Source organism: Squalius cephalus (assembly GCF_949319135.1).
Source record: "Squalius cephalus genome assembly, chromosome: 3".
Classification (NCBI taxonomy): domain Eukaryota; kingdom Metazoa; phylum Chordata; class Actinopteri; order Cypriniformes; family Leuciscidae; genus Squalius; species Squalius cephalus.
In genome coordinates this window covers 35,358,482-35,376,566 of record NC_137124.1, presented here as the reverse complement: position 1 = coordinate 35,376,566, position 18,085 = coordinate 35,358,482, and the positions used below count along the sequence as shown (strand labels likewise).

Here is an 18,085-nt window from a genome sequence, read left to right as displayed (position 1 = left end):
CTAAGAATAATAAAAAATACACTTATGCCTAGCATTATACATAAAAAGTTACATTTTACATTAATTGCATAATTATATAACGTCAATAATTTATTTATAACACATAAAATTGGCATTCTTTTTTAAAAGAGATTTCTCAGATCAGTAGGCCTATAATCATTCATTTAAAAAAAGTCCAGTGAGTGTGAGGTTTGGACATTTTATTTATTGAACAATATACCCAGGTCTGTGTAAATATAGTGCTCAGTCAGTGAAAAATATTTAATACCAAATATATTTTAGCGTTTTGTATGACAGGTTAATACTCAAAAGCACTTTATAAACCTTAATTTGCAGTCATCATAAATCATGATGAGATTTTGGCAACTGAAGAGAGTCTTCAGAAACAATCCACAGAGCCCCGATTCCTCTCAGCAATCTTCGCTCTGTCTGGGTGATGCACTCTGGTCTAGAACGATGGGGTCTAACCAACACCTTTTCTTCAAACTGGCCTTCTGAATAAATCAGGTGAATAAGCTGGAGTATGTGCATCAAGCAACTCCAGGTGGAAAGTGCAATAGAGTACGAGGCCACTGATGTCAACAACTCTCTTTGTACAAATAAATGGAACCATTAAACACGTTAATGCACACTGAAGTGAAAAACACCTATTACAACTCAAGTTTTGAGCTTTGATCACAGCAGATACCATACTTTCTTTGCTGAAAAAGCCTATTATTGAGGTTTTTTTTTTTATATATATATATAACAAAATAATATATGGGTTATACACTCAGAAAAATGAAAATATAAATAGATAATTGTAAAATATAGAGGGCTTTCACATAAAATCACTTTTTTTGTAAACAAAGCAAAATAGAGTGCACTACTAAAATAAGTTATTCACAGATCAGTAGGTTATTTACATATACTGCAATGTTACACGAGCAGTGACAAAACAAAAATACTTCATGTTCCATCAGCTTCGGCCACTGCCATTTCAATCAATGTTCCTCTTCGCGCTAATCTCCATCAGTTTCATAAAAGGAGTGTAGATCTGTGACGGGCTGGTTCTCGCTTGAGGGCTGGTGGCAGAGGACAGTTCTGAGGCCGGTGGAGATTCGGCCTTCTCGTCTTCATTGCTTGTTGTCTGAACAGAACTTGAAGATAGAGTTGCAGTTTGTGTGGTGCTGCTCGTTGTTTCTTGTGTATGTACTGCACTGGACCGCAGCATTGTGCTGTACTGGCCAGGGGTGTATTTAAGTAGACTATTGCTCAGTCTGCTAGAGGATCTTGGGGTCGGTGAGACAGGGCTGGGTTGGAAAGGAGCGACATACAGCGGCTCCTCAGATCTATGAGAACAGGGAGAGCATGCGTGTAAAGCCGTGGCCTCGAAAAGCAGTTTTACATTTCTTATGGCAAGGTGATCTTGCGCTCATTACCTAACGGGCAGGTCACAGCCAACTCCAACATCCCTGGTGACTACTTTAGTCTCAGATGCTCTCTGTACAGACATAAAATACTTCAACTTGTCTTCTAACTCATTATTCTAGGAAGCAAAGCAAAGGACAGAGTCAGATCAGAGTGGAGAATTGATTTCACAGATATATAAAGATGACACTGGACAAAGACAGATTCAAATAAGATGCACTGTATGAGAAATCTGAATAACCACCAAAGAGACTCAAAGAGTCCAGCTGATAGAATAGCGATGGATTCTGGAATAATCACATTCAGCATGCGTATTCCAACCAATCTGTGCTTTCCAGATTGTAAAGGCGAGGGACAGGCAAAAATCACATTTTGCTACATGGAAAAGGTTGCTCTTACCTCACACTCCACAATGGCAATCCTGTCCAGTAGCTCAGCGATGAATATATCCTTCTGTGCAACTTTTGCTCTCAAGGTTTCAACCTGCAGAATTGTTTTGTTTGTTTGTTTTATAATTAAAACAATAATGGTGTCATGATTTTTGGTTTTGGTTCATTTTGTGTACATGGAATACTGTTTATTACCAGAAGAAACAGTCTCTGTAAATCCTTACCTCCTCTATCATGGCTTTGACCTTCCTCTGTTGAGAGAACACCATGTCATTGAGGTGCTTTATTCTCTCTCGCAGTTCTGCGGCTTCCCCTTTCAGCTGCTCGGACCTGGGAGGAAACATGCGGCTTATGAGAGATATAATACGTGGTGCAATAAAATATTGAAATCAAATTATACCATCAGAATCTTTGGTGGCATTTATTTTTTTCTCTGAGAGGGCAAAATTAAGACATTTTTAGACTAAATAAAAAAATAACTAATTAATCGCACAGGTTTCTATAATTAATCGCGAATTAACATAAAAGTAACATACAAATTTGTAATCATTCATATATTTTCACATGGAATCTCCAAGTTAATGTAGAAACAAAAAAGACAGTATTGATAAAATATTTGTTTCATGTCATCTTTTTACTATCTACTATGAATGAAAGCAAGTGTCAGCGATACCAATACTGATACTTATTAATTGAATTGTTTTTTTAATTTCTGGAGATAAACTAAGTAATTATAGCCACATAATAACAGTATAATTGAAGGCCAGGCCTAAACTGCAAATTATCAGAATGTTTTACAAATATTATAACAACTTTTAATTTAAGTAAACCATAAATGTGACCCTGGATCACAAAACCAGTCATATTAAGTCGCACGGGTATGTTTGTGGCAATACATTGTATGGGTCAAAATGATCGATTTTTCTTTTATGCCAAAAATCATTAGGATATTAAGTAAAGATCATGTTCCATGAAGATATTTTGTAAATTTCCTACCGTAAATATATAAAACATTTATTTTTGTGAGTGAATGCAGGACAATCGCGAACATAAATGGACAACTTTAAAGGAGATTTTCTCAATGTTTCAATGGTTTTTGCACCCTCAGATTCCAGATTTTCAAATAGTTGTATCTCGGCCAAATATTGTCCTATCCTAACAAACCATACATAAATGGAAAGCTTATTTATTCAGTTTACAGATTATGTCGAAAAATTGACCCATGTGACTGGTTTTGTGGTCCAGGGTCACAAATAATAGTCACATAAACCCATTATAATAAATGTCATATTTAGCTGTGCTTTTTACATAGCATCTCTGTCAGTAATCTATGCTGCATTAATTATTTGAATGCATTAAAAAGCAAATATTAATTGCTGAAATTAATGTATTATTTTCCCAGGCCTACTTGAAATATAATTATTATTATTATAGTAATGGTATCTGGTTATCTGAAACCATCTTGAATGAAGAAAACATGACATCACTGGACTCAGCAGCTGCAAACTCATTATAGGAATACATTAGATGTCTTACTGTTTGGCCGCAGCTTTGTCTACGTGGTCAATTTGGTCCAAACCACGTAGGCGTTGTTCACATTCAACAAGTCTTTTTATCAAGTCACCCTTCTCCTGTTAAAGAGAGAGAGAAGTGTTTTATAAATAGTTTTTTTCAGGGGTGACAGGGAACGACTGAGCAAACTGATATTATTTACCTGAGCCATACAGTTTAGTAGCCGTTCCACCTCTGTAATTCTTTGGTCCCTTTCAGCGATCTTTGCCTCAGCTATCTGAGCATTCCTCTCAGCCTCCTCAAGTCTCCTCATGTAGTCATCAAGCTGTGCCTGTGGACAAACAGGTCTTTCATTATACACTCAGAACGACAGTCACTTATATTTGCCTCTGTTCATCAGTCAGTTACCGTCACCCGCTCTGAAATCTTCACTATCAACACTAGGTGGCACCCTTACTTAGAAAAACAAATGGACATTTTTCTCTCCTCCCTGGTGAATATCTACAGATGTTTCCTGTTATGAGATTGGAATCATCATGCCTTGCTTGTAAAGTATAATACAAAAGTAATCTTTAACAAAGAGTCAAGATATACCAAAGTCTTTAAAAAGTCACACACATATAAACTAACGCTTTTGTCGCATTCCCATGCAGTGCAGTTCTTGCTGAAGTAGTTGGACAGTAAGGCATTGTGAGAGTCTGTTTGTTCGGTCATATCTGTACCTGCAAAGCCTCTATCTCCTCTCTGTGCGTCCTCTGCTGTTCCTGCAGCTGTTCCTCATATTCCCTCTGTAGCTTAGCACTCAACTCTTTCAATGCTTGAGTCTTCGCCTCCTGAGAAGTCTCCACCTACACACCAAAAAAAGCAATTTAGTTGTCAAATAGCATGGATATTAACATGTAAAAAAGTGACATTAAGCATTTAATGTTCTTGTTTCCAATGAAGCACAAGATATACTCTTTGGATAATCTCAAATCATGCTGTAGAACATTCTCATCAGGTTTTACAAACATTTGTCGAGCCATTAAAGCAAAATGAACAAAATTTGTAACTTTTATTTTTTTTAACTATATATTTATTTTGAACCTAAATACTGCATACAATACAGTACAATTTTGACAATCACTTATAATTATAACAAATACATTATGCAGAAAATGAAAACATCCAAGTTCAATGGATAATACAAAGACCTCACTCTATGTAACAGTGTATGTCTAAGAGTTTAAACTACTGTAAAAATGATACAGTATGATCAGGAAGTCATGGCAACTTATGTTTTTACATTAACTCAACAAAATAATTGAATCATTTACAACTTTCTTTATAAATTATATGAGATTCAATTAAGATTTTCAAGTTAGTTTAATATAATTTAAGTTTAAATGATTTGTACAATAAAGTTGATTATGCACAAATTTAAGGCAGCAAATGAGTTGAAATAGGTGGATTTTTTTTCACAGTGTACTATTAATCCATGTACAGAAGTCTCTCAATTAATATGAGGTTTAAAAACGGTATATGTAAAAATTAGAAAATTGAAAAACCTGAAAAATCTTTTGAAGAGTTTTAGATAAAATATAGCACACTGCGGAGCGCTTCTCATGTCAGCATATCTCATAAATATTCCTGTTGTAAATTGGGCCCAAATTTGCATACTAGCCTAGATGTTCGACGTAATGTTTCACTAACAAAAAAAGAGGCAAAGTCCATGGTATAAGGACGTTCATACCATGGAGGGTCTGCTCGATAATAATAGCATTGTATAATAGCGGTTTGTGTGTGCTTGCAAGCACCTGATGTTTGAGAGAGTGGTTTTCAGCCTGTGCTGCTGCTAGTTGTCTCTCTGTTTCCTTGAGTTTCTCCTCTGTCTTCTCCAACGAGCTGCGCAGAGATTTCATCTCATCCCTGTTCCCCACACGGTTATGACAGCTTTCCAGCAATGATTTCTAAAAACAGACATGATCAACATCACGTCATATGGATGAATACAAAGGTAGTTTCTGAAAGCATGCGTTTATGCTGGCAGTAAAGGTTTTTTTGTTGACCAGTCTAAGCAGGTTGACTACAAAAACAACATCTAGAGCTTTCTCTGAACAGACCTTTGTCCCAATGGCAATGACTGTATTGATTGTGTACCTGCAGATCAATGTTTGCTGTTAAGAGGGAGCTGTTCATCTGGTCAAAGCTGTCCATAGCTGCACTTCTCGTCCTCACCTCTGACTCTAGGAAACGCTTATGAGAGTTGGCCGCCTAGTACAAACACAGTCAGCACATTGAGAACTTGTCATACCACTATAAAATGTAATCTTGGGTATTATTACACAGCTCTCTGGAATACTGATTGGTTAATCGTGAGTGATATCGGGTAACTGAAATAACTGTTCATCATACACTTAAAGGGATAGTTCACCCAAAAATGAAAATTCTGTCAACATTTACTCACTCTCATGTTGTTCCAAGCCTGTATGAGTTTCTTTCTTCTACTGAACACAAAAGAAGATATTTTAAGGAATGTTGGTAACCAGACACCCATTGACTTCCATAGTAGAAAAAAAAAAATACTATGGAAGTCAATGGGGCCCATCAGCTGTTCGATTACCAACATTCCTTAAAATATCTTCTTTTGTGTTTAACAGGTTTGGAACAACTTGAGGGTGAACTATCCCTTTAATGACCGAGGGTCACACACTACCAGACTTTTCAAGTCAGTCTGAAAACAAACTCATGCAGAAACGTGCACTTTGTTGCTAGGAGACACATGAATAAATAAAAATAATATGTATTATAAAATTGCAAAAAAAAAAATCTTGTGCCCATCACACACTATGCAATTTTCTGTCAAATCTGACAACTGGAAGACTGACCCTGATTTCCGACAGCCAGCATCGACTCATCCAGACAGCAAATTGGGGTAAAAATCTGTACAAAGGGTCTAATCTAATTTATTCCAACCTTTACCGATTTTAGTAAAACAAACCTGGGAGGGCGTCAGTATTAATAATAATGTAATATTGTTGCAGTGTTTGTCTTATTGCTAGGCTGAATGTTTTGTACATTGAAAATAATTATTTTAGAATTATAATTTTTTTTAATTATTATTATTACATAATAATGTATAATTATTTATTTATGAAATTATAAAATAATTTGTACTCAAATATTTGATGCCCACAAATATTAATTTATTTGCCGATTAGCTGTGTAATAATGTGCAGTCAGCCTGTCATTATAACATTATTAAAGGGTGATCAGGGGTTTATTTTTACTAGTACATTATATATTATAACTTTAATACCATGCAGCATTTTGCTCACCTTTAATTCCTGAGATAATTTTTGCACTGATTGTTGCATCCCTCCAAACTGGCCATACATCCGCTCTCGTACTTTTTCCAAAGAGTCACGTACCTTTGAGGACAGAATAAATACGTTATCTGCTTGGATGTACACTCCTGGAGAATATCAAGTATCTGCTAATAAGAGTTAACCTTACAGTTAGCTAGGTACCGAAAGAAAAGTCTCTGCGCTCACCTCTCTGATGTATTTCATCTCATCCCTCAGGTGACTGGCAGACCAGTCTCGTGCCGTCACTTCCGGTTGGTGGTCGGAGCCTGTGCTGTGCACCACACCATAAACCCTGGGCCCGCGCTGAGCGAGCTGTTCCCTACTGATGCCATTGGTCACAGGCTGCTGGGGGAACAGGACCACAGGGGTCAGGTTTCAGCTTGTGGATGTGTTTAAAAGGAGAGAGTGCCACTGTTGTGTTTACAGGCGTGAAGACCAATGTCACGGCTGTGTATGTATGCCTACTAGAGCATCCTGGTTAACAAATAAGAGCGAGACTTTTGCTGTTATAGGTGTATATTTGTGATATTTTATCATTGCTGGTGAGTGTTCACAATGAGAGGTTGGGATGCAGACAGTCACAATAGTCCTAAGCAAGGGTGTCGTATTTCTGCATCCCAGTCCGAAAGAATTAAAAACCCAAGTCCTTTTCCTATCTGCTAGTTTCACCAGCAATATGAAAAGCAACTTGAAACTTGGAATGCTGTTGTGTTAACATTATCCAGTGAGAAAATATGTCTTTCATGACAATGCCAAGGGGAAAGGAAAATGTCATAATAGCATTCCCCCTGGGCAAACTACAGGTGAGAAGCTCTCGCTCAAGGGCAAAGTGAAAGCGATCAATGGCCTTGCAATTCATTCTGATTCTGCTGCAGGATTCTAGGTCCTGGGAACTTTTCACACTGGGTCGTTTATGTCTCTAAGATTTAGTGTCTAAAGGAGTCATATTTCATGTTTTGCATGCCTTAAGAAAGCTCTTTTGTGATGTTTAAGAAAGTGAACAAGCATTTTACTGTGCAAAGAATGCCCTGAAGCCAAATTGTACAGATACAGTGCAGCTCACGCTTGCTTGGCAAACAATAACACACCAAACACAAATATCTTATGGGAAACCAGCACCTGTGTTTTAAACTCCATCACTATCATAGATAAAATAACTCAAATAATATTACCAGGTGGTACAAAGACATTCAAAGAAAACATTTGTAGTCTATTGTGTTTGAAAGCACAGTTCAATGGATCCAGTGGAAAACACTGTCTTCTAATATTCAGAAAGTTTGGGTCGGTAAGAGTTTTAAAAGTTTTAACTATTATGCTCACCAAGGCTGCATTTATTTGATCGAAAATACAGTAAAAACAGAAATATTGTAAAATATCACTATCATTTAAAATGTTTTCTATTTTAATATATTTTAAAATGTAGTTTATTCCTGATGCATCGCTGAACTTTCAGCATCATTACTCCTGTCTTCAGTGTCACATGATCCGTCAGAAATCATTCTAATAAACAGTTGTGCTGTTTAATCTTTTTTGAGGCAAACGTGTAATATTTTATTTAATATTTAACACAAATTAATGTGCCCTTGCTGAATAAAAGTCTTAAAAATCTTACTGACGTCAAGTGTTTGCACAACTTATGATCATACTAGAAGAATCATATGATTAATCTTTACACAAGTAATAGACATTTGGGTTTGTTTGTGTTCTCGGAAGCTGTCATACCTTTTCTTCTTGTTGAGGTGATTCTCTCCCAGGCGGCCTTTCTCTCTGCATGAGCCCATTTTTCTTTTTCCAGGAACCATTGACCAATTTCTCCCCCTGCGATGTAACACATGGTATCTTTAGAGGTTTATCAAATTTTTCAGACACATATTGATGCTTGGGTTGATATTTAGAAAACCAATGTTGCGTTCACAAATTGTTGAGGAAAAGGCATTATCAGACATCACAGGTTTTGTCCTTGCAGGATGTTTTTGTGCAACAATTCTAAAAAGGCTCAGTCTTCCTGTTTATAAGAAACCATATTCCATCTTTTACATGGTGCTGTTTTCACGTTGTACTGTGATGAAACAACATTAATGAATTCCAGCTGTGATCAGGGTGCGGCGTTCCCTTTGCTCTTCTCAGGACATAGTTTCTCAGAACTGTAATCTCATTCATGTCATGACCACACCTCCTCAGGGCTCCTCTCCAAAACAAATCACAGAGCTTCAGCCTCCTAACTGACAGAGACTGAACTCTGTTACGGCGAACATGAGAACAGTTCTTCATTAGCAAAAAGGATCAGATGTTGAGAATGCTGGATAAATGTTGTCCTCTGATTCTGACAGATGGGGAGAGATGTGTGGGAGTGCGTGGAGATAAGATAGAACAATGATGCCAGTGTTATCATGGCCTTCTGCACTGGACTTCAGAGAACTTGACAGATAATCCACAAAAACAAGCCCATGAGAGTACATTTAAGGTAGGCTACTCAAAGAAGGGAGAGGAATTTAAATAGTTGAACACAGGACCTCCTTTTTTGGCCTTATGTGTTGTCATATGAGTTTTTTTGGCCTTATGTGTATATAGCCATGTGAGTTATTTGCAATTGCAACAACGTTTGGGAATCATTTTATGGATTTCATAATAAATCTAATAAAGGCATAATAAATCTAACAGAGTAATTCATCTTTTGGGGTGGCCATCCTGATACAGCGCAGCCTCGAGTGCCTTATTCCTTCAATAAAATGATTACTTCATAAAGTATTAAAGGGATAGTTCTCTTAAAAATCAATTCCTCACCCTCATGTCATTCCAAACTTTCATTCATCTTTAAAACACAAATTAAGATATTTTTAATCAAAGCAGATTTCCGTCCTATTAAAAGTCTATTCCATTAAAACGTTGATGCTTCAAAAAGATAATAAAATTGTAAAGTTCACAAAGGCATTGGAAAATAAAAACATTTGCGTTTTATAGACAAATGAAAGTCTTATGGATTTGGAATTACATGAGGGTGAGTAAAAATTGACAGATTTTCATTTTCGGGTGAAGTGTCCATTTAAATGTAACAATAAAACACTAAGTGCCATACTTATGCTAGAAAATACAGTTACTGGTATAAACAATCCTCCAGACAGTATATCATTTCACAGAAATACTTTACTAAAAGCATCTAACAATACAATTGCAGACAACATTAAAAAACTTCAGTTGCATTAAACTTTAATGCTCTTTTTGACAATATTTCTGTGCAGAATATTAATATACTGATATAGCACTTTGCATCTGTCATCTTAGTGTGTTTTCCCTGTTTCATATTCTATGCTGCTCACGTAATCTTACTGATTGAATTGAACACTATTCACTGAGGTCTGTTGTTGTAGAAAGATGTGCTGGAGGGTGTATTTTACAGTACACTATATCTGTTTCCATGCAGGGGGTGTTGTCGGTATAGAGCTGCGCACCCCGGCTTTGCTGAGACCAGTTATGTTGTCATTCTTTGTTGTTTAGCTAAATGTTTTTATTGTAATACTGGTCCTGGATCGGTGCAAATTTCAAGCCTTCCTGTAATCCAACAGCTGTAACTCGGGCAATCCAGGCCACAGGTAGATAGTATCCAATGGAGGATAGGATTACCACACACACCCATCTTAATTTTGCAGTGAATTCTGGTCTTGGTTCTTTGTTAAGACAGTAATAGAATATATCTAAATGAAATGTTAGTCTTTACACTTAACTATCCCTCTCATCATTTTGTCTTCCATTGACCTTGTTTCACTTTTGTACAGTTATGTCACCAATTATGTTGCAAAGAATTACATTTATAAAGCTTTATATTGAAAGTCAATGCAAAATCCCCATGTGAAACCTGACCTCACCAAGATTGGCTACTAGATACTTATAACTGGTTAATATTAACATAAAAGCTAAATAAAAGTTTAATATTCTCCAATATGTTAACAAAAAAAGCTAATTTATATGCATAAAGGCGCAGTCACATTAGCAAAATATCTGCAAAATTGTATGTTTATGGCCGATGTGACCACAATGTGAAATCTGCATGGGAAATCTTTTGCCCTCACTTGAAATTCGCAATCGCCAAATTCCCAAACTAACTGGCCATTGGCAGCTCATCAGGCAGGCCTGGGTTTTGTGTATTGACGCTGGCCCTTCCCATGAGACAGACACTGATAAGGCCATCAACAGTTTTTTGTTGGCTGAGCTCCTGGATTTCTATTTCTCATTAGTGTCTGGGCTACGAAAGTGCCTGATGTTCCCAAAGCAGCTCCTATCAGAGACCAAACAGGGCGGATATCAGTTGAACTTCAAGGACTAAGAGCTGCAGAGTGAAAGTTCCAGGCCAAGGTACAGATAAAAACTCTCATGAACGTGCAGACACACCTCTCTTGACTTCTTTCTCAGTACACCACTGTCAGTAGAAGGCTTATAATAGCAGGTACTGTCAAATACACATATTAATTGGTCACACAGACTAACCTGTATCATTAAACAAGCTCAAAATTAACTTCACCTCCCTTGGTAAATAGGTGTTTCAATTACATGAGCTTTGTTTCATGTGACTCTGAACTTTGGGGACAGCTCAAGGATATTTATAAGTCTAACTTGTTTCTAAACATATTGGCTTGGCAAGTAAAGTGATGTTTAACTATGAAATCTTTACAGGTAGGCCTAGTTCTAAGAATGGGAGTAGGCGGCCATTAGTGTGTGAAATCACGCACTTGTGTGCATATCTGCATGTGTTTTTAGGTGCGTATCATGCTACTGGCAAGGCCGTATGGATCTGTGACGCACAAAGTGATGGGCCTAGAGAAAAGACACAGTCTCTGATTTATCTCTCTGAAACACTGACAAAATAGACAGACAAAAAAAAAACAATGTTGAAAATTTTCCCTTTCTGAAATTCCATTTGTCACACCCTTTAGCCTAAAGGTAAATCCTTTACACAAGAATTATTTTCTGTTCATTTTTTTCCCCCTATTGTCAATCATCTAGATATATCCGATATATATTCAATATATTTTTGGAAGTATTTTTGGCTGCATTTGATCAAAAGTACTGTAAAACAGTAATATTGTGAAATATTAAAATCATTTAAAATAACAGTTTTGTTTTTTTATTTTAATATATTTTAAAATTTGTTTGATGGCAAAGCTGAATTTTCAGCAGCAATTACTCTAGTCCTCAGTATCACATGATCCTTCAGAAATCATTAAAATATGCTGATTATATTCTAATACTCTCAAGAAACATTTCTTGTTATTATCAGTGTTGAAACCATGATACTTATAATTTATCTGAAATAAAAATCTTTTGTAAAGTATTTACTGTCACTTTTGATCAATTTAATACATCCTTGCTGAATAAAAGTATTAATTTCTTAAAAAAATCCTACTGACCACAAACTTTTGAAAGGTAGTGTACATTAAATTTTGTCTAGTTGTTGTTGCTTTGTTTGCATTCCTTGTTTTCTATATAATGTGAAAAACACACAATAATATATATATATATATATACATATATATATATAAAAGATTAATATTTCAAAATAGTTGAGAATATCAAGCAAATGGAAGAAAACATCTGCAGTGACCACTATAGGACCACAGTCGCCGAGTTATAAACCCTAGATCTAGAGTATCTCATGTGTCATGATCTGAAGAAATCAGTCATTTATGTAATCATGCCATTTGTGGAGCTAGTCAAACAGATTGAAGATATCAAAGTCAGGGAAAAGAGGAAGTGTTTTACTATGACGTGAAGAGATGGTTAGCGCCAAACTGTCTGGCTGTACTGAAAGATGCTAAAATGATACTTACAGAGCTGCCGGTTTCATTCTGGGTTTTCGGATTGTCCTCTGGCCGGAGGGTTAATCTGAGACGCCTGATTCTCCTCTGGTGGACATTCGTCACAGATACACACAGATGCAAAAATGGACAGACAAACAAACAAACAATGATTAGTCACAATCTACGTTTAATTAGGCAGACAATCTGATGATTGTTATCTCAAGATTATCTCACTGAAACCAAAACAAAAACTTCCAAGTTCTGTCAAAGATAACGTTTATCTGATCCGAGAAATGTCACGCATGAAAAGGAGGAAAAAGGCTGCTGATACTGGTAGAATCAATACTGATCAAGAAATCAAGAAACAATACTGTATTAAAATATGACTGCCCTTATAAATGCTTCAGTGATTAACCACTTCAGATGTGGCTGTCTATTCAATTCAAATCAATAATTACTACAGTCAAAAATGTGGTTCTCAGCGTTTCGATGGCCTCTACGCCATCTGAGAGGGTGTCAGTTGATTAGCTGTAAGAATGTCTCTGAATGGCAGCTGACCGCAGCAACAGCGGCTGAGCGCCAGGCCCTGATAAAATAAACATGACAGGGCCCTGCCTCCCAGGACAGTGGCTCTTATTACAGGCCCCTCTCTGAACAACACAACGCTGCCTCGCACACATCAACAGCGCACGATTAGCCTGGATATGGACAAGCCATTAGGGCACAGTCCAGAGCAGAGTGAGAGACACAGAGGACTGAGAATGAACAAAACAAAGACAAACATAAACACCTCATTGAGAATCAGTTACAGTCGAACATTCACAAGGAAACAAAGTTCAAAAGAGCAAGAAAACGTAAGCGAGTTAAAGCACTATTCACTAGTGTTTCCTACCTCATTGAGGTCTGGTAGCTCTGTGGTGGTTGTGGTGCGAATGGCACCAGTCATTCCATTTTGCAGCATATCTCCTTTTCACTGTCCAAGTCACACATCCACACAAACACTATCACCGTCTGCGCCCACCACTGCAGGCGACACACCAAAACAGGATAAACGTGGTGTGTGTGTGTGTGTGTGTGTGAAAGAGAGGAAGAATGGGGGGAAAAGTTCCCTTCAACAGCTTTGCCAGAATTCCTTCCCCCGGATGAGAACAGAGAGAGTGAGTGAGAGAGAATCAGGAGGAAAAAAGAGGCTCAGTATTCCAATGTGCAGAGGTCAGTAGAAACACAGCCCTCCAGTGTGCAGACAACTCCAGAGTGACAACATCCCATATAGACTCCTCCTGACAGAGAGAGAGAGAGAGAGAGAGAGAGAGAGAGAGAGAGAGAGAGAGAGAGAGAGAGAGAGAGAGAGAGATGTCAGTCTTTCAGTATCTGAGCTGGCTACGTAAGCCTTGTTTCCCATCAGACCCGTTGAGCCACATTTCACCACCGGTCTCCAGCTCCCACCTCTGGCTGCTTTAATAGGGTGGGGTTAATGGCATTGGGGTGGAGCCCTCTCTCTTTCTACATGGGAAGGAGTCACACCTTAGGCGGGTTATACCACTTATGATTGTAGTGTGACTTGTTATTATGCATAGAATAATAGTGGTGGATTTTAATTTAATTTAATTTAGCAATTGGATCATAACAATGTGAAGTGGGAACAAAAAGAGAAAAACATTGTATAATTGTAATAATGTGTTATTATTTTGAATCATGTAATCAAGTAATAGATAACTCAAAAATGTAAATTCTGACATTATTTACTACTCTCGTGTCATTCCAAACCTGTTTGACTTTCTTTCTCTGTGGAACATATTTTGAGAAATGTCTGCTTTTTTATCCATATAATGGAAGTCATTGGTCACCAGAAGTGTTTGATTTACAACATTCTTCAAAATATCTACTTCTTGTTTCTTGCAGGAGTAAAAAGTCATACAGGTTTGCAATAACATGAGGGTGAGTAAGTCTATGCAACCGTTAAAAAGTATGTTTGATATAGTATGAATTTGAGTTGTATGACTGAATTTCAGACTACTACATCGCCCATGTTGTCATGTACCAGCATCAGTTGCATAGCTTCATTGCCATTTACAACTCTTCTCCTGTAGCCTCATGGGATTGTAAAGTGTTCATCATCATGCTCTCTTCAGAATCCCGCCATAAGTAGTATATAATCTGGGTTATTTTCACCTACTGTTTATAAATACTATGAAAACTACTCTTCTCATATAGTGTTTTTCACCTATATAGTAAGGAAGTTGGCATATTCTGACGTGAGTAAAATTTTCATTTTTGGGTGAACTAACCCTTTAATTTTGTTTATTCTTTTCTAATTTTGTCCAACACCAATTGATGTCATAGACAAACAGACTGCACTGCAGATGCCTTAAACTTTGCTCTATGAAATCTTTCATCTGTGTGATTTTGTTTGCTTAACATATTTCAAAGTGCGCAAGTTGTAGGTCAATCATTAATATAGGAAGCAGATAGTCTACTACAGTGTAATCATTAACCCTCCATATTTGTGAGATTCACCCCTTGGAAAACACATACAGGCTGTAAATCCCATGTCTTATGGCTTTTTTCCCCACACAAACACAGACCTGGCCCAATTTAATCTTCATCTCAGAGATAAATTGGTTGTTTTAGCGACAACCAATCTTCGGAATATAACAAAGGTCTCCACTATATAGAAATCCATGAGCAAGACGATCAGATCAAGCTGCATGTGAAAGGTCACAGGGATTATGTTTCATGCCTTTCATGATGGAAAATAGGATCCCTGTTGGAGTGGTCTCCTACTGGAGGAGGTTTGCTAGTCCCATTCAGTCCTATAGTGCTCAATAAGGCACTGAAGAGGTACACCAGTGAATAGACGACTCCAGCTCCAGCAAGGACTTCAGATGAAGCAAACTCTGAATCAACATGCACCAATGCTAAATTCTCTATATCATAATCATTTAACAACATATTCATTACTTCAATGAGCTCATTGTTTTCTGCCTTTAATACACTGTTAGCTAACTGCGTGATTTGTATACATTTCTGAAAAGCATAACTTAGAAACAGTCAATTCTGTGAAGCTGCTTTGAAACGATATGTATTGTGAAAAGTGCTAAAGAAAAAAGAGGTATTGGGTTTCATCACTGTTTCTGCAAGTGTACTGCATTCATTTTTGTGCTGTTGTTTTTTATGACTATAGACAAGTGAAAGAATGAATCACTCACACACACACACACACACACACACACACACACACACACACACACACACACACATATATATTTCATGATAAATTAAACCTTAAAGGAACACTCCACCGTTTTTTCATATTAAACTGTTATTCCCTTAACTAAGACGAGTTGATACATACCTCTCTCGTATGACTTTTTACTGCGCCGAGTCCCAATTGCTATTCCGCCATACATTATAGTTATCCTTTTTACCCGCTTAGAAAAGCGCCACGTTTTATTTTGTGTCACCATACTTGGTCGTGTAACTACTCGTGTAACTGTATTTAAATAGGGAAAACGTGGAGGTGTTTGGTCGCTTCTAACTTTATCTCTGTTTGGTCCCTAATGAATGAACTGGGCTAAGCTAAGTGCTATCAAAGTGTTGCCGTGCAGAGCGATTGAGTGCACGCACTGAGACGAGAGAGGTATGTACCAACTCGTCTTAGTTAAGGGAATAACATAGTTTAATATGAAAAAAACGGAGTGTTCCTTTAATATTCAATTTAAGGCATTTAGCAGACGCTGTATGGCACGTCTTTAACATCACATGAGGTTATCTTCTAGGAAAAGGTGCTATATACAAATATAAATAAGACACAACCTTACAACAAATAAACATTTTTCTCAGAAGACGTGAGTCGTGTGCCTGGAGCGATTATGCTGTTTTCATGCCAACAATTTCTGTGTACGGCTACAGCACATGTTGTCTTTCTTCAAGTTTTGTCTTTCTCCACTTTGTCAGCGCTCAAAGCACACAATGCCTGAATCAAATTGAATGGCTTTATACAGTACTACATCAATTATTCAAAGGAACTATTGACTGTTTTTAAAGAACAACAAATTACAGCATTTTCCTGGCTGTGGGAGCTTTTCCACATTAATGCTAAAACAGGATGTAGCCTAGGCTATATGTCAGATGAATTCTCTCCCAATCTGACCTGAAGTTAAATCTACACAGCTGCTTTGTCTTCCTCACCATGTGACATATTATTCAAGTTCAAAATGCATCATTACCTACAACACAAAATTACAGGTAAACACTGTTACATCCATCCATCCATCCAGCTCACCTCACCTACAGTTTATGTCTGACTGCACCCAGTTAACAAGGAAAAGAAAAAGTGAACAGGAGCTGTTCCTGCCTCATTGTGTTATTACGTATTGTCACCATGCTTACCTGGCCTTACTAGACGGGCTGGATTCCTTGAGGTGCAGATCAGAAACATTTCTGAGATGAGATGAGGAGTGATAACAGGAAAAGGAAGAAAAACAGAGATGCTGAAAAAGACGACTATCTGGAAGGAAGACAAATAAAGTGTGTTTGTTTGTAGATGTTATGTACAGAGAAGGGGAGTGGACCTAAAATCATTAAGTCACCTATTACAGAAACATTGACATTTTTAAGGAATCTTATTCAGAGACACAGAAAGGCAATCAACAAATACGTAACGTTAGCAGCTAAGGGATAATGTAGAGCGAGGCGTTTTCGCGTCGGGGTCCTGATCAGCCTGTCAGGGTTGTATTCGCTATAATAACCGCCTCGCTCTACATTATCCCGCTCTTATAGCGTGGCTACCTACCAAATAAATCAATAATTTGACACAAAATATTGATTTAAAAAGGAGTTTATTGATTTAAAAACGAGTGTATTGCTTCAGCTAAAGAAAATAGTCCGTTCCGTCTCTACGGTTAGAATCCTGCGTCCATAGCAACGCTCTGCTTTGCATGGCAACGGTATTCTACAGGAATTCAACAAAGCCATGTAATAAAAAAACATAAAAGATTTGACATTTATGAGTTGACCATAGAAAGAGATCTAAATATGAATATTAGGAGCAATTCCGGTCTGTTCTGTTATGTTGGGGTTTATTCCACCATTTAGGTTTGGTGGGTGAGCTGTATACAATTACATTTTGCCCATTTAAGTTTGCGGGCCCACACTTTTTTCTTTTTTTCCTTTTTGCAATCCAACACAAATGACTAATCCTGCCTGAAATAATGGCTAAGTGCCTTGTAGTGTTCCCAGGTTTTAACATGATTGGTTGAGCTTATAGAAGCTAAACATAGTCATGTTATGTAATGTCACTACATTCACTTTCAAACACACATTCATTATAGTAAAAAGTGAACTAAAAACAACAAATCTAAGAAGGCACCTGAATGGTGTTGTAACTAACAACATGTATTGTTTAGCCAGCACAACCGCTGTCTTGGAATAATTGCCATAACCCGTACAGCAGCTTCACCTGCGGCTTACAGTTGAGTCATTACAGCAGTTTGACTGTCTAACAACATCTTACTCTGTGATGAAGTCCATACAAGAGACAAAGATTGAGCTCTGAGAACTGGTTATTTGACATTTAGAAGTACTTGTTGTCCCATTTGTGTGTCCTGTCACAGCAGATTTTTTTTTTTTTTTA

At 37.3% G+C, this 18,085-nt stretch overlaps 1 protein-coding gene across 5 annotated transcripts; it reads right to left on the bottom strand.

Moving 5' to 3' along the window:
* Positions 1–188: 188 nt before the first annotated feature.
* On the bottom strand, positions 189–16,861 carry myzap (myocardial zonula adherens protein). 5 transcript variants are annotated; one of them, XM_079865146.1, is made up of 15 exons: positions 16,843–16,861; positions 13,343–13,730; positions 12,481–12,555; positions 8,381–8,476; positions 6,845–7,003; positions 6,629–6,721; positions 5,451–5,564; positions 5,108–5,260; positions 4,034–4,159; positions 3,514–3,642; positions 3,336–3,430; positions 2,024–2,129; positions 1,810–1,893; positions 1,422–1,528; positions 189–1,331 (listed from the first exon to the last, which is right to left on the bottom strand). In XM_079865146.1, the coding sequence occupies exons 2-15, from the start codon at positions 13,409–13,411 to the stop codon at positions 980–982; spliced, it is 1,758 nt and encodes a 585-aa protein (XP_079721272.1). In that variant the 5' UTR covers positions 13,412–13,730; positions 16,843–16,861; the 3' UTR covers positions 189–979. The 5 variants fall into 5 exon arrangements, with proteins under 5 accessions (XP_079721272.1, XP_079721271.1, XP_079721273.1 ...); XM_079865145.1 differs by lacking the exon at positions 16,843–16,861 and adding an exon at positions 14,492–14,565; XM_079865147.1 differs by lacking the exon at positions 16,843–16,861 and adding an exon at positions 14,492–14,565 and having other exon boundaries at positions 13,343–13,473.
* Positions 16,862–18,085: the final 1,224 nt, after the last annotated feature.

Excerpts from the sequence above, each read along its gene's own strand:
- myzap (XM_079865146.1), bottom strand. The coding sequence starts at position 13,411 with ATGCTGCAAAATGGAATGACTGGTGCCATTCGCACCACAACCACCACA. Across the intron at positions 7,004-8,380 it reads CACCTCAACAAGAAGAAAAG|CAGCCTGTGACCAATGGCAT; the intron begins GTATGACAGCTT and ends CTGTTCCCCCAG. Across the intron at positions 1,529-1,809 it reads TTGCCATTGTGGAGTGTGAG|AATAATGAGTTAGAAGACAA; the intron begins GTAAGAGCAACC and ends TTTGCTTCCTAG.